This window comes from Gallinula chloropus (genome assembly GCF_964237585.1).
Source record: "Gallinula chloropus genome assembly, chromosome: 14".
Taxonomy (NCBI): Eukaryota; Metazoa; Chordata; class Aves; order Gruiformes; family Rallidae; genus Gallinula; species Gallinula chloropus.
Window position 1 is genome coordinate 7,857,136 of NC_140099.1, and position 25,800 is coordinate 7,882,935.

The 25,800-nt window shown below is 37.7% G+C and overlaps 1 protein-coding gene across 6 annotated transcripts; it reads right to left on the bottom strand.

The window, feature by feature from the left end:
- Positions 1–134: 134 nt before the first annotated feature.
- Positions 135–25,256, bottom strand: KLC1 (kinesin light chain 1; the record flags this gene model as incomplete). Of its 6 annotated transcripts, none has more annotated exons than XM_084270523.1 (15): positions 135–200; positions 1,576–1,642; positions 5,361–5,491; positions 10,462–10,596; positions 12,652–12,760; positions 14,206–14,273; positions 14,357–14,406; positions 15,255–15,354; positions 15,499–15,672; positions 16,279–16,380; positions 17,097–17,184; positions 17,665–17,890; positions 19,727–19,805; positions 21,728–21,958; positions 24,996–25,256. In XM_084270523.1, 15 exons carry the CDS (start codon positions 25,254–25,256, stop codon positions 135–137), a joined length of 1,887 nt encoding a protein of 628 aa, XP_084126649.1. The 6 variants fall into 6 exon arrangements, with proteins under 6 accessions (XP_084126649.1, XP_084126652.1, XP_084126648.1 ...); XM_084270526.1 differs by having other exon boundaries at positions 10,435–10,596; XM_084270522.1 differs by having other exon boundaries at positions 12,580–12,760.
- Positions 25,257–25,800: the final 544 nt, after the last annotated feature.

A 25,800-nucleotide genomic window follows, 5' to 3' on the forward strand; every position in this document is an offset into this window, starting at 1 on the left:
AGTCCATTGGAAAAAAACCCAACAAAATCTACAAACTAGGTGTTCCTATACATCATGATGAGGAACCAAAGCTTTGAAGGTCTCAGTGCTTCTTTATTCACCAAGGAACATTAGCTAGCTTCTCTCCAAGAATCTCAGTGCGCCAGATCAGTATGACTGACACTCAGAGCTCTTGAGTCTGTCAGACAATTATTTCGTTCCTGTGTGAAGGGGAAAACAAACAGATAAATTAAGCAGACGTCCAGACAGGCCACACAAACAAACAAACCCCTAGCTTTAACAAATAGGAACAAACAAACAGAAGGAGCTGCAGAGAACTGGCCTAGCTCGTGAGGGGCAGGGGGACACTCTTCTGCATTCTAACAGACACCTTTTCCCCTGACTTTAAACAAACCAGCAAAACTGAGGAGAGCTACAGCTAAGTGTATATACACCCTTTACAGTCCTGACCCAAGTGCTGCCAGGAATGGAAGGGCCCATCTCTGGGAACTGCTCCAAGTGCCTACAGTGGGTGAACCAGAACAGTTCACAACAAAGACCACCTGATATTGCTACCACAGTACACACGAGCAATAAATTACACTTCTGAAGTCACCATGGATGCAGTTTAGGGGCACCCAGAGCATGACTTTGATGACTTTGAGAAACCTTGGTGCACAGAATTAGGCTTTGCCCTGAATTTTTTTGGGTAGGGGCTGAATTTTGGCCTAAGCAAAGTTTTGTGTGCACTTCACACCACAGAAAACTCCGCAGCACCTTCATTAGAGAGAATATATTTAAGACACCTTTATGCCACTCAAGGGTAAAACGTGAGCCACAGAGTTTGGGCTTTCTTGCTACTGCAGGACAGCTAGTGATGAAGATCCTCACATACAGTTCTGTTAGTACAGAGGCGATTTGATCTTCCTAAAATTAGTTGCAGTTACTGTGTTAGTACAATGCACAATGGTGTTTAGAACGCAGGGCATTGCTAGCTCACTTGGTGCTGTGAGAAACACTGACTTAGTAGGTAAAAATAGGAAACAGGAAGCAGCGATCGGGCAACACCAGCTACAGCTGAGCAACACAAGGTTTTGTGTTAGCAGAAGCACAACGTGGATCAGACATCCGCTTAGAGACTGCTCCTGTCCAACCTCAGAGACAGCTGAGGCCGCATTGAAGGGAATCTAAGAAACACACAGCAATTAAGATGATTGGGCCCTTTGTAATAAAGGGGCTGAAGTAAAAAATACTTAGCAACCGGGCTTTATAAGGTCTGGGGTTTTTAATTAGTGTCTACAAGAATGTAAGAATCCAGAAGTGTCACATCCACTGTAACAGTTAGAAGGTCCAAAGCCACAGACCGCTTAAAAAGCCAATGCTCTTTATGGGTCAGACTTAAGCCCTTGCTTAAAATTAAACAGAATTCACAGGAGTGTTATGGAATGATGCCTTAAGCATATGTTTTAAACATCTTACTGAAGTAGGATCTTACCAATCACTGGGAGTCTGTGGTTTTACTACTTATGATAGTCCTTTTATCCCAAACCCTACTAATGATAGCTATTTTTATAAGAGTATTGTAGGGCTTCTTACTTGAAAATGATCTTCAGTAGCCTTGCCACCCATGTTAAGAACATTCAGAGAACTGGCACGCTTCATGCTGCAACCAGGACAGTGAACATGCAAGGATAAACCAATCAGAACAGCTGAAAACTAACAGCTCTAAAAACACAGTACAACAGCAAGCAATGCACAGTTACAGGAGTCTGAACAGTGCCCCAGAACTGATGGGAGGGATACTCTGAACTACCTAACAGAATATGCTTCTACTTGGTTCTAAACCACATATAAAGCAAACAAAAAATACAAGCTCCTCAGAGCTGAAACATTCCAGGCAACTGATTTAATTTCAACTCAAACCTCAATTATTAAAGCACATCAATACACTGACTTAACACTGATCTTTAATTAGTTAATTCTCAGTTTCAATTTTATGCAGCTTCTTACACCAAAACATTCAGTTTAGAAAACACGTGAACCATGAGTAAGTTTGTCACATAAGCAGCATTTAGCTTGAAAAAGCTACAATAAGCATTAGTGCAGTACTTAATGCCTCAGCTTTAGGTAAGTCTAAAAAACATGTCAAAAAAGCATTTTAAAATCTTTTCATTTTAAACATTTCAATGTGAAGGGAGACAAAGTTGCTGCTCTTAACTCCAGTTACACTTTTGGATGTGCAATGCTCTGAGCAGTGCTAACAAGTGCCCTGGGATACTGCACTGAGAGCAACAAATAAGGGAGCTACTGACAGTCAAAATACCTGCTGCTGTTTGAGATGAGGATTGATACTTTATCTACACTTCTCAAACACACACCAAATTCAACAAAAATGTTAAAGACTAGCCTTAAGCTTCCCATCATCATGGTGACTACAACAGGGATGTCTGCTGTCCTTCATCCCAAACTGTCTGTACGTACAGGGTGTGCCTTGATTCCTCACTAAACTTCAGAACAACTAAACAAGGACTTTGAATATCTATTTGATGAACTATTCACAAGACAATGAGGCCCTAGTCCTGCAGCTCTACCTACAGCCTTAGAGACAACTGGCTGATGCAAAGTGCCCAATGCCTTCCAATCCCATGGAAAGGTTTATCCATACAGGTCACACCAGATAAATTAACCTGCTTTTCTTTCTACAGAAGCAAGACTAGCAACAAAGTCAAGCACGAGTTTAAATGCTTTCATAAAGCAAAGGCTTAGCAGAGTAGTGAACTAACACACTAGCACAGACAACAGCTCCACATATCACCAGCTCACTGGTGTTTCCTAGCACAAGAATGCACACAATGTAAAATATCTGACGTGAGTGTTAGCAACAACAAAGCAAGGGCTCATGCATGATATACACCTCTCATTTATTCAAGGAAACATGTACAACAGGGGTTATGTGTGGAAGTCAAAGCAAGTTAATCTGTAAAACACAAACAAAATGTTACATACGAGTCTCAAAAAGAGCATAAAGGTTTATGGAAAACATTCCAGGGAAACAGAAAATCCACCAGTAAAAATCTGCACATGTCGTTTTAGATTCTTGCTCATGTGCTAATGAAAAGAAAAAAATACCGCATGAGGGACACTGGTTGGTTTGTGTGGGGGGAGGTTGCTTCTAAAAGCCAACATACTTAAGAACTTCACTCTGGCAAATATGCTTTTAATGCCCTTCATGTTAGAAACATGATTGCCCAAACAGTAAGGGCACATACGGACACTTTTCAGGTGTGTAAGTACTACCAGTAACAAAAGCTGTTGTTTTTTTTTTTTCCTTTCCCTTTTAGATTACAAATTTCACCTGTTTAATTTAAATTAGACAATCAAACCTAACCCTGGATAAGCAAAGTTAGGTTACTTGACAAACTGAATTCTGAAAGAAAGAACTGATACCATGCTTCAGGCATTGTGTGTTTCAATCTTGTTCCTTGTCAGAAAGGCTTTTGTATGATCTTAAAGAAACAATTTCCCCAATGAGTTTCCTGCTCTGTTGTCTCAAATTTTCTGTATTGAGCAACACAATGAAAACTACACCTCTCTCTAGTGCTGTGATATTTGTGTTTTTCTATTTGATTAGTTCTCATTTAGAAACCCACCAGGGCTGTCAATTGCTCTTTCCAGAAGCACAGTGTAAGCACCTGGTAAATCTATTTCAAACTAAAGCAGCTTTCAGAGAGACATGGGCAGGGAATGCCAGGGTCTGTTGGTAAGTTTCTTCTACCTAGACTGGCTGACTTGATAATTTATTACACACTTGATAATTGCCTTACACACTCAACATGCAAAAAAGCCTGCCAGCACAGTTACTACAAGTTTTAATAAAAAATAATTCTTTGAGAACTATAATGACATCTAAAAAACAAGAATATTTTGCCAAAAAGGGACAGTAAGAAAGATACTGCCTTGTTTTCAGGTATGTTTCACATTATCATCTTTGAGGCAATCTTGTCTGGTGATACAGACCCCATAATATAATGAATGTGGGTCGATTACTTCTGTGTTGATTGAGTAACACTGCCAAAGCACAGACAATTAAAAAAAGAGGAGTTTTTACAGGACATTGCAAAACCAAATGTCCAGTTATACAGAAGCATAATTTTCTACACCTATAATCATGCAGTTACTACTTTACCTGCAGAAAAATAAATTAGCTTTTTTACTACAAGAATAACAAGGAATAAAGCCAAGTCTCTGGCAGCTGAGAGCGAGATTGTAATTAACTTCCAAAAATCAGATCAGGCCGAGCTTGAAACTGTGAGGCAGAGGATTCTACGTGTACTGCAGCTGCACACAATGGTTTACAGCTGCACAAAAACCATAAGGCAAAACTTCACTGGAGCACTTCCAAAAACACACAGACAACTCCTCCAGATAACTGTCTCCACTATTACCATCGTCTACTGTATTACTCATAGATCCAGTTGCTCAATCAGAAGTTACTCTAAGTTCTCCAACTCAACCATTTAAAGTTCAAATTCACATTGTCATGCAGCTTCCTGTCAACTGAACAAGTTCCAGTTTTCCACAGGAAAGGAAAAAACCCAGCAAAACTGACTGCAGTTAGGTTGGGGGTGGGGGAAACACCCACAAGTGCTATTATGAAACACAGTACTACATTTGAACATTTCAACTTCTCTAAAGCAGCCAATGAATGGTGATTGTTTTTATGCATTTATTAGAAGTATTATGTATATCCAAATCCATAATCATATGGTAAATAAGAGAGAGAAGTCACGTTGGTTAGAATTTAATTTCTACGACTGACTTCACCGAGACCAAAATGTTAATGTGATGCACAACTAGGTTTGAGTTTTTCAGCATTTTCCTCCACTCTGAAATCCGGGATTTCCCAAAATAGAAACTGAGAAGGGCACAAGCCAGGAATTCTCTTTATACCCACAGCAATATATAAAGCTATAAAGAATGTATCAGTACTTTAAGCTGTATCAAGTATGTTAGTTATATTCAAGCTTTTATTTTTAAAAAAATCAGTAAGCTTTATTATTCTTCACTGCTGTGTGAAAAGGAGTTTTCTAAGTAACTAACAGGTATCAATGATTCTATGAGGCTTTTCTATTATTTAAGCATTTAAGCAGTAAAAAACGGAAAAAAGCTGTTAAAACTGAGTGAACTCTTACAAGCAGGTATTACACAACTTCCACTGTAAGTCTGAGACACTATTCCTATTTTCTGTTTCTGTGAGAGATAAATCTGTGTGATAGGCAGTTTGCTAAGCAGAAGAGAAAACACCGCCCTGGGTACCGCACTAGGCTACAGCAGGGGCACAGAACGAGGGCACAGGGGCACAGCTAAGAATAGATAGTTACCCTGGATTCTTTGGTTCACTGTCTCGTGAACTTCCTCCCTTCAGCTTTCTAACCAGCTTCTCACTGCTGCGTCTAATGGAAGCACGAAGTTTGCTAAAGGAGCCACTGCGTTTTAAAGATCCAGTGCCATCCTGAAAGAAATTGAACAAATGTGAAAGTGCACGAGTTTGTCACCCTCCCCCAAACCTGGTTCATGTCCGCATCACTGATTAAAAACTGCATTGCTATTAACAGATACTTGGTACAATTACCCAAACACATAACACCATAGAGCTACAGCTTTACTGAAACAAAAGGGTTCCTCCCAAAGCAGAACAGAGGCTTTGAACATGTGAAGACATGCTCAAGCCACCGTTCCTAGTAGCTAATAAACCCCCACCGCAGCTGTCAAACGATGCACCATCACCACGTTACCATCTCACACAAGTGCACGGTGGTTAACAGAGTACAAGCCCCAAGCAATAGCATTCCAGCAGAGTCTGAGGGAAAAAAACTGGTTTATTTTTTCTAAACATACACCTAACTTGCAAACATGTTTAATTAATCCTAAAATCCTTAAACAAAAATATTCCTGATCAGTAACACGCGTGGTTAAATTCCTATGATTCATTTTAGCATTCACCAGAGAAAATGTAAAACATGATGAAATTAATGTTTCTTACATTGCATTCATGTTTTACAGTGCTGTGCTGATGCAAAAAAACATTCCAGCTGACCACAGGTCTATTTTTAAACCTTTTACTCTCTTAAGAAAACCTAACCCAAACCCAACAGTTTAGTAAGATTAGAAGTGACCATTTCGTGCTTCATAGGAATCCTACGTGATTATGAAAGAAGAATTGTAGAAGGAGGAAGTAAAGTACTACTAAGCAGACAGAGACAGACACCTGAGTTGGAGTGAGTTTATTAGAAGTTAGAAAGACAAATACACAAATCACTGAACACCAAGATTAGTAGAGAAAAGCATAATTGCCAAAATCTCACACAAAGACTAAACAGCAATGCTACTTTAGAATAATCATAAGTGAAGACATCCAGCGTTCCATATTGATGTTAACCATGTAATAGGTCTCTAAATACATTTTAAAGCACTTGAAGAACATGCCTTACTTTTATGGGTTTTGTTTTTCTCCTGTAAAGATCACCATCATGCCATTTCAATAATACCTTGTGTGATACTTTTAACTACCTTTTGTCCATAGTGAACAGCTACTTATAAAGTTCATTGTTACTTGGTTTGGTTTTGTTGGGGTTTTTTTTTTACTAACGTATTACACAGCAAATGGTTGTAGTAACATTTTGTATGACTAGATACATATCTGGCAAAGCTACACATGTACAGAAATAGAAAACCAAAAAAAGACACCAGCACTGAAGGAATGGCCAGTTTACAGGGAAGTGTAGCTCTGACAAGAATCTTAAGGGGTTTGCTAAAACACAGCAGTCAGTACTGAAGAAAGAAGTTAAAGCTTGAAGATGGTGCACGCCCGTCATGCAGGAGACAGTATAAGAATCACAAAAGGCATCTAGGCCTGTCAGAAACGGAGAGAGAAAAACTGAATGAAACTGTTGGGGAAAATTCAACAGTTTTCAACTTTGAACAGTTACATTTACAGTATTTCTAGGTCACATTCAAAGCTGTTTTTTTCTGGAGGAGGTATTTGCCCTGCCCTTAAGTACCAAGCACAGGCCCTGGCAATTACCAGAAGGTTTCACCTCTGTCACCAACGTCCGACTTACACCTGAGCCTGAGTGACACTGGGCATTCTGTAAGTCTGAACTACAGTATACAGAACACCCTTAAGAAGGGACAGCTGTAGTACTTCACTTTGCAATGGACTTTTGCTTTCAGATGATATTAACACAAAAATAAAGGGAGGGGAAAAAACAAGAGAAGAAAGGAACAGAGCAAGGTGCATTCATTTCAGCTTTAACTTCTGTCAGGAGTTTTCCTCAAAACAAAACTGCAAGAATAAAGAGGTTTTCCCTATCCTCCAGACAAAATTCTGTTCATTTCTTTAAGGAATTGGAATCCAACTGACTTCACGAGTATTTTTAGCACATATCTGTGTGTTTTTATATTGTCCAAGTGGAAACTTCTGTAGTTTCCCTAACACAGTGGAGCAGCTGAAAGAATCCAGCTTTCAATCTGAGCTGCGGTTCACTTTACATGCTTTCCACTCAGTGTTCAGTACAGAAACCAGTACTGAGAGTCTCAAGGTAAGAGTTTTGGGAGCCTTTACCTATAGCAACAGGAATCAACAGCAATTAAAATTATCCTTGAAAATGGCAAAATGCCTTGCTACTAAGTGATTAGAAGATCAAGATGTAACTAAGTACTTACGTCTCAAACTAAACTGCACATACTGTGCACGCTTTTAGAAACAGACCTCAGCTTTGCAGGGCTGAATAAATGGGAGTTTAAATTCCAGTTAGAAGTATTAAATCAGTGAAAAAGCTAGTTATTCCTCTGGTCTTAATAATGCTACAGTAGTGATAATAATCCAAAGAACAAAGGCAAGACAAATTTGGTAGGTACGAGTTTAACTTTTATTATTCTAACTAGCACATTAGGGATAAGCAGACCAGGGCACAAGGGTACTTCAAATCTGAAATAAAAACACTGAACTTCCAAGTTAAACACTGGTTATGTGGTTAATAAAACACCTTTCAAACTGGAGTTTAAGATTAAAAAAAAAAAAATCCTGCCTCCAGTGTAAATAATCACAGAGATATCCATTTCTATGGCAAAGTTTAATTATCAAATGACGTCACTTAGTATTAGAATCACCACATTATTTTTCCTTACACCTCCCTGCCATCACCACCACCTGTCCTCTGTAGTGGTCTGCTACAATGCTGCACTGACTGACACTTCTTATTAAACAAGAGCAGCTCTTATCAGGTGGTCTATGGTGGTGAAATTTATTGCTTTTGTTTCACAACTGAAAGCAAACCTATGTGCCCAAAAGCTTCTCTTTTTGAAGCATATGGGTTGGAACAATAAAAGGTACTTCCTCACACTAAACACATTGCCTTAAATACACCATCTCAAAGGATACAATGCTTAATATTACATATGGACGCCATTTAATTACAAGAAGTCTTCAAAAAGAACTTTTTTTGTTGAATTTTGTTGCTTTACACACTCCACCTATTCTCCCTGACAGCCAAGAACATTAGTCACCTGAGCACTTCGGAAGAATTTAAATGCAAAAGTCAGACCTCCATTCAGGCTCTGCACACACAGTGAAAACTTCTACTGTACTTTATGAATCAGAATATTTTGTCTGGAGGAAACACATGAGGGTAAAAAAAACCAAACCTACACTATAAAGTAGAGGGAAGAACAGCACCAATATAGGAACACCAGCAGGGTAGAGGGAGTTGCCCACTTTATGTAAAACATGTAATATAAAATACCTTCTCTTAAGAGGGGAAAAAAGAAGTAACAAATATGAGAACAAAGCAATGCCACTTCAGCACTCTAAAAATTAAAATGTGTTTGCCTTGAAAGGTCAAAATTTAATTTTTCAGATCAACAAATTCTATCACCGAATTTGACTCAAATATTGACCTAGAAATACTGCCTATTGCTTTTCCAGAAGGTCTTTTCAAAACCTGCATGCTTAATTAATGTCAATAACAGAAAAAAGTTTAATTTGTTAAGAACACAGTCATGCAAAGTACAGCAAAAATTAGGGGAGGAGTACAGTACACAGTTTTAATGCTGAATGGGCAAAATGAGAATTAAAAAAAAAAAAATAAAAAGAGTTATCCAACCTTACTTCAGCTTCATTAACGATGCAGTATTATTCACAAGAGATGCTGATTGACTGTCTTGGCACTGAGAACACCAATGCCAAGAAAACATTAATAAAGAGACAAAAGCAAAGATGGAAAGAACATTCTCCTTTAAGAGTAAAGCAGTATGAGTGTTATGAAGGTTTTTTTTGGATGTTAAACTTTGTTTCATGTGGCTTTAAAAAAAAAAAAAAGAAAAAAAGGAAAGAAATCCCAGTGCAACTGGAAGAGAAATGAAACTATCAGTATCGCAAAGTAGGCTACTTCCCCTCCCAAAAAGCAAAAGCAGGAACACCACTTCTGTAATCTAACAGAATCTTCTAGCAGAACTCAGCTGGGAGTCAGTTAACAGTGCAATACATATCCCATTGCTGGCAATGGGATAGAGCATGGGAAAGATGGAGACAGAAGCGAACAACTACACAAGCCAGATCACTAACTGAAAGCTTGCACTGTCTTTCACATAAAGGAACACAATGGTTAGAAAAATGCAAATGTAATCACATTATATGTATGGTTTTACTCTATGACAGATCAGTGTTGTACTGTGAAGTCACTATATGGGGAACAAACAGGCAGAAGTCCTGACTCCAGTGAAATTCTAATATGGGAAAGTGATACAAGTATTTCACTTAAGAAACATGAAGGTACACCACACTGCTATGTGACAGCACTGCTTCTTAAAACAGATTGTACAGCTTCAAAAGTTACATTCTTTCCTCTAGCAAGTTGGGTAAGGAGGGGATCAGAATTATTTTTGTGTTAGACTGATCACTTTAGTTGGCTCTAACACATCTCCACAGCAAATGTCCCTTGTGATTCCAACATATGCTGTACATCTAAAGAAACATTTAACATAGGGGCAAACATGGCATCAAAAGGACAAAAGCACAAGTCAGTTAATTGCCAGAATAGTTCTTCCAGTAAAAAGAAACCACTGACAAGCAATTGTACACCAGACCACAACCAGGACACTCAATCAGCATTCAACAACTTGGAGTTAAATACAACTGCTTGGGATTCTTGAAGAAATTTCACAATTCCAGACAACAACAGAAAGGATGTTTTAAAATTTTTAAGTATTAGTTTTTTTACATTATGTTATGAAAATGTTATTGTTATTTGATTAATTGATTCTGAGAAATTACAAAATACAAAGTAGATCAACCAAGAACCCACTCAAAACGTGATAGGGTGGTGGAAGAACAACCATATCTGCTAGGGTAATAATTTATCTAGGCTATTGTCCTAAACTGTGTACTGTACTTACCCCATTCCACTCTACGCTCATACTCACTTCCTCGCCTCCGTCAGGACCACTCTCGTACTTTACCACATCAACGTTGAGGCTCTCTCGGCTCCGTCGCTTTTCTATGCTCTCAGGGTCATTCAGCACTTCAGCAACTCTCTGTTTATGAACATTGTCAAGACCCTGAGAATTAGGTAAATAGGAAAAGGTTTTATTTCATTTAACATCTACAACCTAGAATAACCGTTACCAAGAAAGAAGACAAGCCCGTAACTCCATCACCCCAGTTCAAAGGGCATTCAGAACGAATGGCCTTTATTCACAGCAGGAATTAATACACTGTGAAGTGGGCAGACAGTTTGGTAGTTTGAGAATTCAGTCACTTGCCATTCTTTTCCTCCCTACCTACCACTTGTCAAAACCTCGTGGTGTTCGTGCCACTTACCTGAAGCCATCTGGCCACCACCTTAATATTTAAGCAATTTAAACACCTGCTAGGAAAACCCAGGAGGCTCTATGGAAGACAAGTAACAGTTTTTCCAATGATACTGGCAAGCCAGAAGTGGGCTAATTAAACAGGGACTCTAAAAGAGACTACTCCAGTAGCAAGACCCTCCTATCTTTAACTCTCAAATTATCAATTACAAGTTTCACAGTAAAAATTTGCACTTGAAATGTTGGTGCGCTGTTGGGGGGGGTGGGTTGTTATTATAAAAGAAGGAAAAAACCCATAGCTACAAGCTCAGTTTTCTTGCAGTCCTCTCATTACTATTACATTATGCCACTTTATCCTGGTTGTATCTGTGCACACCAAAAAATTAGCACGGTCATGGCAACAGTAAAGCCAAGAACCAAAGCAAATTACATTCAGATGCAGTGCACATTAATTTCTTATTTTCAAATCACACTTGAACGAGACACATTGAAATGACCCTTCAGTGAAAGTATGTGAAAATCACCCTCAGTAACAGGAAGTATCTGTACCAACTTTTTCCCCTCCTGTCCTTGAGTTTTCCTTGCTGAAGAACTTTTCTCCAAGATTCATGCCTTCCTCTTACCAGATCTACTCCCTTTATTTGACAAACACAAGTTTTCCATCACTCTGTGTGGAAGGAAGAACTCAGGCCATCTTATATCAAAGGGAACTGTTACGGAATTCACCAGAAGAGCATGAGGTTTCCCAGGAACTTTTTGGTGCTCTCCTGTTTTCCAGAAATCTGGTTCTATATACGTGAAGCACTGCAGCATCATTCTTTAAAATGCAACTTCACACCAGTGTAACCAATAAAAATAAGGGCCATCATCTAAGTCAGTTTACTTAAATTTAGAATTTGAGTGTAGAATTTTACACTAACATGTAACAAAAGAAACCACTTCTGGATAGAAGTACAACTCTTATTGCTACTGCATAATAACAAAATTAAAATTGATCTTTTTGAGGGTTTGAGGCTTTTTAAAATTCACTTGCATTTTCTTATTTTGCTTTCCACTTTAACACTGACTGTCAAGCCATGTTTGCTTGTCTGGTCTTATGTGCTTTATAAAAGTCACTGTATCAAATCATCCAAAAAAGAAAGTAAAAACAAAAAGCCATTAAAACCCCAACAAAAACCAATCTTTCTCCCCCTTTCTAGAACTGAGAATGGGTTACCTGATCAGCAGATTTGAGAGCACAGGGACAGCAGGGAACTTCTCCACATTAAAAGAATAATAGTACCTCCTTAAATTGTAATATCCATCCCATCAGCTTGGAAAGTGACACAAACAGGAACTGATAAATTTATGATAGTTTTCTGAAAGCCTGCAGCAGTCAGTCAGCTGCATGCAGAAACAGAACAATTCTAAGTTTGACAGCTCCTTCTTAAAATTCAAACAGCATTACTGGCCACAGAGACAGGAGAACTCCCTGTTTTCCGTTCTTCCTTGGCCACAGTGTCTCTCTGACACAGAGCCAACTGAGGACTGCTGGCTGACACAGTATTTTCTGCCCTTTTGTTTTCCACATAATTTCACCCCTGATTTGAATCATGTCCTGGTACATGGTGCCAGTGACCTAGCAATTAACCTTGCAAGTGTTAAGATGGTATCTATTTATCACCAGTTCAGACTGAAATTAGAGGGCAACACCAGGCACTGAACAGCTAAAAGTTTACACTCTGTGTGTACAACAGAAACTGGAGTTGAAAATCTGTATAACCACGATGCAGAAATATCATTGAGGTGAATTTTCATACTTGCCTGTTTACGAGATCTCATTGCTGCCTCTTCTAATGTTTCAGCAGCTTCAAATTTGCCCTGTCGTCTGTAAAGTGCCCCAAGGTTCTTTAAGGTGGTTGTTACTGTTGGACTATTAAAGAAAAGAAAAAAAAAAAGTGTGCTTGTGTGTGTGTATATGTACACAACTCTTCTCAATTCACAAAGTAATAAAAACTTGAGTTAATGCAGCATTTATCATGTTTTTTGTAATGATCAAGTCTCTCTTGGAACATACTTCATGTTCATGGAAAAACCTGTTAACCCCTTTCAATGTGCATTAACATCTCACACTGACTAGTCAACAGCCCTGAAACTGGAAGTCAGTAACTGGTCTCTAGATCTACTCAAGAGAAAACTGGAGTGCTATATCCTTGTTTTTTCTCAGATGCATCTTGAGGTGAAAAATTAGCTTAATCTGAGTGTGTCCAACTGAGTAATTGTGAAGCTTCCAGAAAATATGCCTACTCATGCATGCAGTGAGCATTACTGTAGCATGTGTTAGTCACAAAACAAATTACCAGTTCTGTTCATCAGCTTTCACTTAGTGCCTATTTGCATTTTCTATGCATTCACACTACATTTGAACAACAAAGGGGGGAGAGGGAGAATAATCATATATTGCATTAACAAGTCTCACACTCCAACAAGACATTTTTATTTCAGTGACACAAGAAGAATTAGCTCAGTCACAGTATTGTTGCTTGAAGTTTTACTCTAGCAACAGCTGAGAAAAAATTTCCTCATGCATCACTATTAACTAGTACATGAAAAGCAACAAAGTGTACTGCAGCCAGAATTGAGGATGGAGGCAAAAAGAGCCAATTTCAACAGTGCAAATGTTCTGTTGCTTGTTAAATACAAGAATTCTAACACTGAGGAAACAAAAGCCCTCTCTGCACATGATCAGTACAAGGTGCAGGCTTTTTCTTACACTTTACCACTTGTACATTTTAAAAAGGCACTTGAGGAACACAATTAAAGCAAGCAAAAATATTTCACCAAGTATAATCCATGCTGAAGTCCTCGTTTCTCTTATTCCATTTTAATATATGTGTTTTCATCCACACAAAACCATATTCTTCAAGCTTCAGAAACTCAAATACTGCTGAATTGTGTCAGTTTAACTTTGTTTCTTGTGCCAGCAAAGAAATCCAAAGCTCAGTTATTTGCAGTGTCTCCTTTTTGCTTCACCTCTCTAGAGGTCCTGCCAGGGAAAGCCAGGCAGGGAAAGCACGTATGCCAACCAACAGTATAAAAAGAAAGAAAGGTGACCTATGCTTCAACATGAAGGACTGCCAAAAATACAAGTGGTAAATTATGGCACTGGCTTGATCTAGCCAGCCCAGATTAAAAGCAAGCCTTGGGATTTAACTGGTAGTGTTCCTGAAACCCATTCTTGAGGCCTGAAATTTTAATACTATAGTTTTTATAGTCCTGAGCAAGCATCTGCTTTGGTTTTGTTTTTAAACATGCTTTAATCTGACATTTCTGGACACTGTATTACCACGTTGTTTGTCCTGTAAAGAAATCACCCACCTGTCAACTTTGCAAGCTTTGTACCAGCCACCGTATTCTCCAAAAGATGTGCCATCTTTTTGCTTTCCCTAAAACAAGAGTGACATTGAGGAATAACTGATTTGTAACTTAAACAGTAAAACGGTCCAAAAGAGATTTACAATGGCCTTACTTTGCATTCTTCCCTCTCTTCTGCGTGCATCCAAATAGGCTTATTTTCATCTGATAAAACAGAAGCAAATATAAGTACAAAGCTACAAAGTATTCATTGTTTAGTATTCCCACTTCTGAAACTAAGGTGTGAACCAGAGAAAAAGACTATTATCACCAGAAAAAAGGCTACTGTTCATGCTACAAGCAGCAGGTAAGGAAAACATGCACCGCTGCTTTTATGGCTTTCCAATTCTTCTTTTGCTGCCTGAACTTTGAAACAGTGACTTCTAAGAAGCTTTCAAGTCAGTATATGCTGCCATCAGTATGTCATGTGCCTAGTTCTGTGCTAGAAAACACACATTTATTTCTTTTATCGTAACAACTGTTTCGACACCTACTAAGCAGTTCATATGCTACTGCCATGGAACGCACTGAGAATTCCTCACTGTGATTTACAGTTGATAACATGCATTTGACTTCAACATAGGGTGTAATTTACAATTTAAGGGCATTGTGCCTACTCTTTAAAAGGTACTAATGGAGGACTCACATTAACAATGAATTTATTGTGTCATTAAAAATCCTGCACTAGCTTTTAATCATGACTGGAAAGTGACATACTTTTCTGCCTCTACAAACACACTACAATTGGTTTTGCTTCAGCATAAGATAAAATATGCAACTCATGAAACATAAACCTACTAAGTCTACCTTATGTAAGAAAACCTCCCTTTTTCAATCAAATGTCAGCACAGTATCTAAATGCTTTCTCACGATGAATGTACCTCAAACACACCTATAAGACTTTTTAAGACTACCTCAAGGAGTCAACAATTTTAATCAAGAAACAATTAACTTCCTGGAGATTTTATTTCATATCAGTTATAAATATGAAGCATAGGAATTAAATTTCTTACCATCTACAGAGCCAAATTCCCGTTCATGAGCACGAGTAAGAATCTCTTTATACAAAGTTTCTGCTTGCTTAAATTTGCCCTGTTTTAGATAGCAGGATGCCTGAAAACAAAATACCCCCCCCCCAAAGATGTATTAGCCTGCTGTTTTATTTAGTTTGATAAATGGAATGCACGCTGGATAAAGGTGCATTTCAATTAATCATAAAGTTTTACTACTTTCAGATTTACTTTATAAAAGGCTTACCAGGTTATTCTTTGTTTTTGCAACATTTGGATCATCTGGTCCCAGCTTAGTTTGGTAAATCTCCAGTGCTCTCTGATAGTAGTATTCAACCTCCTCATATTTACCCTGATTCTGGCATAGTAAAGCCAAGTTATTTAACTGTTTGGCAACATCAGGGTGATCTTTCCCCAGAACCTGAAAATGAAATAGCTTGTATTAAAACATTCTCCGTTCATCATTTCAGGGTTTAGAAATGTGGCATTTAAAAATGCCCCATTAGGTCTTATTCCACATCAATTCAACATGAGGATGACAAAAGCAAAAACAGCACTTGAAAGATATGAAAATTATTACAAACTGAGAATGCTGTATAGCAATTTGTAACAGGAATAACACAAGTTTGACAACAACATGATATGCAGCGTATTATATAAGGAACCCTGAAGATACAGGCATTCAGTCACAGGCTACAATAAATATCCAGATAGTCTTTACATAATTAACTTGAATGCTCATTATCAACTCAAAGGTTACTTAACTATTAAAGGGGAAAGGAAAAAAGGTAGAAAAGGTTAATTACAGAACACAGAATTTAGAATATACCCAGAGTGTTCCAACAGCTCTGTAGGACTACTGGCATTAACTACTGTTTTGAATTTAAGACACTGCTAGCTACTAGGGCTTTACAAACTGTTTTATCTGTCAGATCTACCCAAATAAAATACAAAAAGGCTAAAGTGTTTAGCTTTGACCTCTTCCTCAAAAAATCCATTCAAAAGTGCTGCTTTCTTTTACTCATACCTTTTCTCTGATCTCCAGAGCTCGCTTACACAATGGTTCAGCTTCTTTGTACTTTCCCCGCTTACCATAAAGTACTGCAAGATTGTTTAGAGTTGCTGCCACCTGTCAACAGCAGAGAAATGTTAATTACACTGGAACTTGTGGATACAAATGTATGACAAACACACACAACTGCAATGCACTGATGTTTTCTAATTTTCCATGCATAGGGCAGACCACTTGAAATTTGCAAATGAAGAAATAATAATTATTGAATACAGACATACAGAAATAAGGAAAGGAAAAACCCTGAATCATTAAATACTTTTACTTCATTTGTGGAAATGTCATTTAGGGTGTATTTTCTTCACACATTCTTCTCAAAGCTACCCCTCAAATCTATATTCAGAGCTACCCTGCTTCACACAGGCCAAGTGAGATACCACATTAATTTTAAATACTAAGTACAAAAGCCTGATTTAAGTTTCATTTAAAAGCAGCAGGTAAACAGATCAGAAGTACACCTTCAAAAAAGTGATTTGAATAAGGAAATCAAAATCTTTCTTCACAAATTAGTTTCCCATAGAAAACTCATGCAATCCAAAATCAAGCATGTGCAAGTCATTTGGAGTGAAAGAATACTGCATATAATGCTCCAAAGGAACACTAAATATTTAAGAGAAAACGAAGGATGTTACATTGTGGTCTCCTACCTGTACTGTTTAGAGATAAGCCCGGATCTTAAAAATTTTCCTGTTGAGTTTAATATTAGAATGAGGTGAAAAAAAAAACCTTACTGAAAAACACAACTAAAAATACAATATTGCATGTATACAAACCGCTGGATGATCTTTGCCCAAGGTCTTTTCACGGATAGCCAAGGCATCATTCAGGAGATTTGCTGCATCTTTGTATTTGTTCTGGTCTCTAAATTAGAAAGTCATCATTAATACTGAGGTTTCAGAAAAGATAGTCATAAAAATAAAGCTGACCAGTACTGGCCTAATCGTGCCAGTACAAAAAAGGAGTAATTGAGAATATACTCAGAAATCAGGAAGTAAAAACCTGAAGCCTGTCATTTGCTGGTTGAGGACTAGCACTACTACTTTTACACTGCTGGCTGATGTACACCTCTATTATCTCCAAGTGATAATCAAGACACACCCTCTCAGCAGACACAAAAAAAAATATACCAGAATAGCTTCAGTTCCAAAACAAAGGCACAAGCAAAAACACAGCAACTGGTTTGACCAAGTATAGGGTGACACATAAATATTACATGAGCCTATTGAGAGTCTTAATAAAAATCAGGGAATGGTAAATGATTCAAAAGTTAGTCTGAACATTAACACGCTATAGCCAAATACTATTTATTTAAGTACTATTTATCTCTGTCAGCATACAAACCTGTACACCAAAGCAAGTATGTTCAACATAGTGGCAACATCAGGATGATCATGACCCGAAGTCTTCTCCAGATCTTCAAGAGCTTGTTTACAGAGAGGTACAGCAACCTCATATCTACCTTGGGAAGCGTACTGAATAACAAGATTATGAAGGGTCCTTAATCTTGCCGGGATTTCATAGCCACCTTGCTGGGCAGCAGCTGCTGCACTGCTATGCTGCTGTTGAACTGAAAGAAACACACAAGATTTCAAGTTGGTACCGAAAACATCTAGCATCACTGCTCAGTGACACAAAGTGAGAGTCACAAATTTTATTTCTTCAATACAAAACATCAGTATTAGAACATACTTCACAGAAGTGATGCTCTCTTCAACAGTAATGGTGAAATATGATAATTTTATTCTTCATACTCTGATGAGTTTAGCATCAATATTACTTAATACTTCTAAATGTAACAAACCAAAAAATAGTAGTAAATTATTTCAGATCAGCAAATCATTAACAACTCCTCAAGATTATGGCATGATTTTTCACTTACAAGTATCTATTTTTCCATATGGAAAAGAACATTAATATAGACAAGCCAAATATCCACAGAAAAGCTCAAATGTTTTCTTCTTTTTCCTTTACTGTCCTCTTAACACACTTGTGTTTTTCCTTTTGTTTGCTGTATCAAGGAATACTTAAGACTGGCACGTAAAACACCTTGGATGCCACAAGGGACAGTTGCACAAGAAAGGGCACAGAGTCATCAAACCCTCAGGCTTGGCCACTTGTTTTCCAGTAGCACCTAACCTTTGTTTGCTGCAACTCCCACCTTCCCACTCCCTCCCTTCCCCACTCCCCAAAAAATAATCTACTATCCCTTTTCTCTTCTTCTGGGATATTTCTAAGAGTATTGAGAAAATTACCTCTTACTCATTTTCTTTAAACTCCAGACAACACACAGGATCAGGGCTCCAGCTGCAAGCCTGTCTTCCTTCCATTCTATTAAGCAAAAACCCCTCTCGCAGCAAAGTGGGAGGCTTTTTGTGTCAGTGAAATCACACTATTCCAAGCCCACACCCACAATCACTGCCTACCAAAGCACGGAAGCATTTTGGTATTTTTCCTGGAGGTCAGCAAATTACTGACATGCCAACTTTGTCTTTAGTAAAGTGAAATAAAGTTGATGGACTACCCAGGTATATAGACAGCTCTGCCATTGCACTTTCTACTACAAAATTCTAGGGAAGGAAGGATGAACTCAGGATGGAGTCCATGGTCAACACTAACCTACTTCCAAAACCTCCAAGTCTTCCTTCCATTGCTGGCCACAGACAGCACTGCCATGTTATTAAGCATGTAGCACATCATGTGTATGTGCCATAAAGGAAATTAAAACCTGGCTGCTTACCCTTGAGACATTTTTCTTGCCTGTTAAGAACCATTATCTTACTAGCACAATGCATGTACAGTACAATAGCAATACTTTACGTAGTATCAGGAAGAACATGTTTCACTAAGCAAGGCTTATCTATTCATGGCTTCTTTCATCCCTGCTACCAAACCTGTATCTCCAACTTCATCAGTCCTTCTGACCTGAAGACAATACCTCCAGAATGTGTAGTAAAACTAAGGAAGGCAACCTTACCAAAGGATGTAAGATATTGATACTGCAGACTACAATCTGCCTCAAAATATTAAATCAGATCATTAAAAAGGTCATTAACAGGATTCACCAACTGGACAGACCATCAAAAAGCTTCAATGTTTCAGAATCCGCCTCAGTCACCTGGAACAAACCTTCTCCATTCTAAGGCCTGGAGAGAGACTGTCAGACCAGTTTTGCACTGAAGTCAGTCTCAAGAACTTTACAACAGTTAGTAAACTTTCTTTAAAGACCTAGGCCCCAGTTCTATACATACCAATATACAGAATGAATATTAGTGACTGATTTCCTTATTCTAGCAGAGGTATTCACTACTCTGCTGTGTCGCAGAGGGCCCCAAGCATGGACTGATTTTTGTAAAAAGCATCTTTATATTCTGTATTGCAATAACACACTAGCAAGTGCACTTACTTCCTTGTCCTTGGTCATCTTCATCATTGGGAAATAAGTCATCCAAAGGCTCTTTGGTGGAATCCGTATCTTTATCCTCCTACAGAACAACCCCAAACCCAAACAGATTGTTACACTTAAAGCCCATCAGCAACATTAAAAGAAAACCCCATGCCCAGAACTTGCCAAGAATAACATTTCTCACACAAGTTTAAGCAAGGTTTTACATTGAAATGTACTTACATACTCTGTCCTGAAACAACACAGGACACCTTCAGAAGAGCTAGGAATAGCAATCAGGTCTCCTAGATTTCAGTCTCAATTTAAGCATGCTAGATGACATTTGCTATTCTTACAAAGACACTGTGTCTACTGAAAGCACCCAGTGAAGAGTGCAACTGAATACAGAATTGTCTGCTGCACTTTGAGTGATAGACACAGTTACAGAAGAGGAAGGGAAAGTAATAAGGAGATTCATCTCCCAAAAGAGAGGAAGAGTTGCACCAGCATCTTTGATTCAGTCACATCCATTTCCGAGTACTCAATTTCTGCACAAACAGATTTTGTGATTATTACCTGTAAGGTTCAAAGAAAAAAAACCCTAACAGAACGCCCATACTTGGGAGAGTGTTCATCCCCAATAGTCTCCATCTGGAGCCATATTAATTTCTGCACAATGCATCAGTGTATATTGATTTTAAACATCCAAAGATCATTCCAAGTCCCACAATCATGTAAAATAAAGAAACAGATCATCCCTCAATCCTGTTTCTTAAATGTGGAGTCTACACAATCTAAACAGTTGAAGTTCTTAGAAACATTAATCTCGGTAAGGAGAAAACCCAGGGGCATCCAACACTTTTTTCCACAGATGAGGAAAAAGGCATCTGCTGCCACTGGTATTTGAGTTCAATGATGCCAAAGCAGATGCTCTGCAAAAACAGCAGATTGACAAGACTAGATCTCAGATAGGAAGTTCGTCATTTTAAGTGTGCTGATTCCAACCTCAGACTGAGTATATACAACTGACTATTTTCAAAGGCTAACAACAGACACTGTCCATTTGGTTAGTGATATTATAAAGATGTTTTGCTTTCTTTGTCCCTACTTGCTAACTGGAGTTCAAATAATGGTGCTACTTATGCCATCTGCACATTATAATTCGTTAGCACACCAAAAAAAGTCCCACATGCAATTGACCAAAACAACTCACACTACTCACAGTATGTTAAAAAGTATTTAGCCAAGCAGTTGGTTAAACATGACTAAGACACACACATTTTTCAACCATTATGTTGCTTTAAATAATTAGTTATAAAAAAACTACTGAGAAGGTCTGAACACACAAAATCAGATCTTTCTCTACAGTGCCATCTCACTTAAGAAAACAAAACAAAAGGATAACAAAAAGAGCAAATAGTTCAGAAGTATCTTACGTGATAGGTTACTTCTGTAAATTAAAATGGTACTCATTTTTTTCCTGAGTCTAAGAATATGTAACAATGGGCTCACTAAACATGACTAAAAATATGCAGAAGATTACAGCATCTGGCAGAGGTCATGAAATGGGATTCAGTAATATCCTAACCTAAAGTAAATTCTCAATATAAAAGCTACACACTGATTTCACTAGATGAAATTAAGTATTTTTTTGTAGTCAAAATATGCCAAATCCACTATGTACTTAACATCTCTAACATTTCAATTTAACTATTGAATTTACAGAAGGAAATTTTTGGCTTGAAGTTCATTTCTTCCTATTTTAAGCTAGTATGATACTGAATAAGTATTTATGGATTTCGACACTCGTGTTTTATTATATACAGTGAAATATTTACTGCCTTAAAATATGAATGAACTGAACTATCAGAATCTTTCTGCAAACTATGTGACACTGGTACAAGGTAAGCATTTTAATGACAAGTTTATGCTACAGACCAATAAAAAGCTTGTAACTAGGTAACTAGGCTGATTACAATATATATGTAAATGTAAGGTGCTTTTTACTATACATCTACTTACTGATGGGGAAATATCATCATCATATTTTTTTAATTGATTCATGAACTCTAGGTGTTTCTTCTCTTCCTCCAGCTGAGCCACAGACTGCTCACTTTTCTGCAGTTTCTGTTGTGTATTGGCTAGTTCATCCCGCAGCCACTGGTTCTCCTGGCACAGTCGGCGAACCTGAGCACGCAATTTCTGCTTCTCTGATTCCACTGCATTTAAGTGATTTGACAAGGCCATCATTACCTAAAAAGCAGAAGGTGCCACATGACATACTTCCTCTAGAATGCAGTCCTGTATTTAATATAAAAGCCTTCTACTATTTTAAACCTATGCCAGCTGTGAAATCTGGTAAACATTCATACTTTCTCCTCTTTATATATCTGGTTTTCACTTCTCCTGTGAGCTTTTCTACCATTTGTTCAGCCAGAATTAACCCAGAGGAACTCCTTACTAATGATTGCTTTCCATGGTGCTATCAGAAGAAAAATTATTTTAGAATTCACTGAAGATCACATATAATCATAAAACATGAAAAATACAAACAAGGATTTAGCTTACTGAAATGGCAAACTTTGTTCCACTAACATGAAATGGAGCAGTAACACTTTTAGCTCGAAGGATCACAAAAATAGCTTAGGAACTAACACAAAGTTCCAATTTAAGAGCTTTCAGACAGAGAAAATTTTATTAGACACATTTCATAATGATGACACCTCAGTATAACAATAGTAATTCAAAGGGAAAATGACACTGCTGACATTTACATGTGGAACTGAACACACAATTATGTATGCACTTTATATACAGATATCACAAGCTTAAGGCTTAGAGAGGCTGTGGAGTCTCCTTCTCTAGATATACTTAAAACCCATCTGGACACAATCCTGTGCAACCTGCTCTAGGTGATCCTACTTCAGTGGGGTGGTAGGACTAGATAACCTCCAGAGGCCCCTTCCAAACTCTACCGTTCTGTGAATCTAGGTAAGTGTGCAAATATTCAATGTGTTTGAATGGTCACATTAAGAATAAAAAATGAAATAGCCATAAAAGAAGTCAACTTGCCTTTTTGGGTTTTTTTGCACTAAGCAAAGGAAAGTGAAAAAAGGACTTTGCAAAATGAAAGCCAACCATATCTTCTGCAGACAGAAGATATTCTCCCTTCACTGTTTATACATTCTCCCACTGATACATGTAGAACAGCTGACAGCAATCCCAGGAAGCACACCTTGTAAGAATGGGCCACTGGTGATAATAAAAGTCTTCTTTTAGATGATTTTAATATCCTCAAATTATTTCACCTCCTCAATTTCATGTTTCCGTAAAACAAAGTTACCTTTAACTATTTTAAAGCTAAATATTTCATGTGAAACAAATTGTATCCTTAGCTGAAATTTATGGTTTAAAAAAAAAGTCTTTAGAAATTATTTTTCTGTATAAAGGCAAGATAAAACTCCAGGTATACTTTCACAATACCAGTCAAAATCTCCAGAGTTCAGCACCTACCTATTTACATATACAAAACAATAATTTAAATTACTTGGCCTATTTAAACAGTGGCATCTGTAACATCAGGAATATATTTAGGAAAGTTGTGATAAGATGGTCAGTGTATGCAAACAGCGTTCTACAAGCTACAATGTCAAACTAAAATCCTTTGTAATCTTACACTGTAGAATTAACTGAAAGAAAAGTTTGATTAATTTTTCAGCAAAGTCAGTTTCATTTTCATGGAAGTAACACTTGTGTCATCAGACCTACGCCCATGTCACAAAAATATCTATAAAATGTTTCCGTATCTTAATTTAAATCCTGCAAATAAAAACCCTACATTGGTGCAACCCAAAGCATTCAGGAAGAGTAGGCCTCAGGTCTGAGAGTAGTCACTTGAAGTGCAATTCCTTTCCTAAAAAGGCAGTAAATGCAGGCTGCCACAGCCCACAGATGTGGGGCAAACAAGGCAGGGCTGCTGAGAGCACTGAGAATCAGAAGTAGCTTTTTGGAGTCCCAATACCACCTCAAAGTTAGGAGACAAAAGCTACTCACTCGCAGGTTTTCCAAAAACTTGCATTAAAGGTAACTCTACTACTGCAATTTTATTCTGTATATATTCTAGTGTTTTCTTCCAAAACAAGGGATGAAAGCTTGTGTAATATACTAAGGTCTGAGAGTCTGTACCATACTGCTCAGGAGTTCCACATTCCCGTGTCTGGTAACCCACATTTGATCATCCTTTTGGGCCTCAATTCCCCACAATCCAATACACATAACTTCCAGATCACTGAACAATAGCAGCTCGAACCAGATGAGAAGACTAAGCACAGCTACAGACCAATATAAAGCTTATTAATAGAATGTTGACTCATTGGAATTTTCAACTCATTTGCAAACACTCTGACATTTTATACTGATAACCATTTCACATCACATTGTTTCAGGTTTTTGAACTAGTACAAGACACCCTAAAGCTGAACTGTAAATACAGTTCTGATCTCCTGACTTAATATGCATCATCTCACTCATTAGCAGACAATACCTTCGTTGACTAACATAGTTCACAGAAATTAGCTCAGAGTCTTTTCTTTCACACATCAGTGAACGTTGTCCAGATTTTGTATTAAATTCTTAACCTCTAAAATCACAGAATCACAGAATGTCAGGAGTTGGAAGGGACCTAGAAAGATCGTCTAGTCCAACCCCCCTGTCAGAGCAGGATCACTTAGACTAAATGACAGAGGAACACACCCAGGTGGGGTTTGAATATCTCCAGAGGAGACTCCAATGGTTTAGTAAAAAGTTCAATAAACATTAAATTCTTCAGCCCAAGGGGCACCATGAGCTACTGTAAAGTGCCTCAGAATCAAGGGAATATAAACATGAATTCAAGGTTATGGCAGAACTCAAAGTTAGGAGCAAATTGCATGTGTCTGTGTGAAACGTCCCTATGCAATAATTTTAAGTGAAAATGCTAATGTTCAGTTCTTGAGCTGCTCAAACAATACCTGCCTAATGCCATGGAAAAGACTAAACAGAAAACAGCCACTGTCTCACTGAGGTAAAGAAGAGCTCAGTTATCAGCTTCACTGCTTTAATGCTGATGCATAATTAGTTCTGTAACACAGCAAGACAGACAGTATCTACCTGTAGTAATTACAGCAGTCTTTTTCCTTAACATACAATAACAAAATAGATGTCCAATCACATTATGTATATTGAGTGAGGCAACCCCCCCCAAAAAAAACCCCTCCTCAGTCTGAAATGCTTTATTTCTATGCAATTTTACCTGTGCTTCACTAAGGCCAAGCTCCAGCATTTCCAGTGACTTTCGAATCATGTTTGATTTTTCTTCAACCAGGTTAGTTTCATCATCTTTCTTCAAACATTTCAGTGTTTCAAGTAAGCTCTGTAAAATTGAATTGTGTTCATTCTTCAGTGCCTCTAGTCCATTAATCACTTGCTTAGTTTTGGCAATGATTTCATCTTGAGTAAGCTTCTCCAACTTCTCTTCCTTTAAATACACCATTGTGGACATGTTTTCATACATTCTGAAATGGAAGAGTACACTAGTTAACCCAAAAGTAAAACAATAAACAAACAAACAAATAAATAAATAAATAAAATTCTCTGTAACTGAGCAAAACTTTCTTTTAAGAAGTCATTAAAACATACAAATTTGAAATGCATATGCAATGATATTTTTGCCCAATTTTATAATGTTTTATGTCCTGGGTTTGAACAGCGCTTAAAAGATTTCCAGCTTGTATTTCTAGAGTTAATGCTGACACTAATTCATAAGCCAAACAACAAATGAAAATAAAATCTGTATTATGGCAGAAAAATTTCTAACAAGCACAGACAAATCAGTCTGCAATTCCAGGAAGTGCAAAAGCAGACAAAGCAGCCGGACTATAAAAGATATACTACAATAAAGTTCTTTGCAGTGCCACTGATCTTCAACTATTTTCACAAATACCCACAAACTAGAGCTTGACAAATTTGAAGAAATACCATCTAACCTTCTAAAAGGGTTTATCAATCTGTCAATCATGGGAAAATATTCCTTTTCCAGCAAACACCATCTTCTTCAT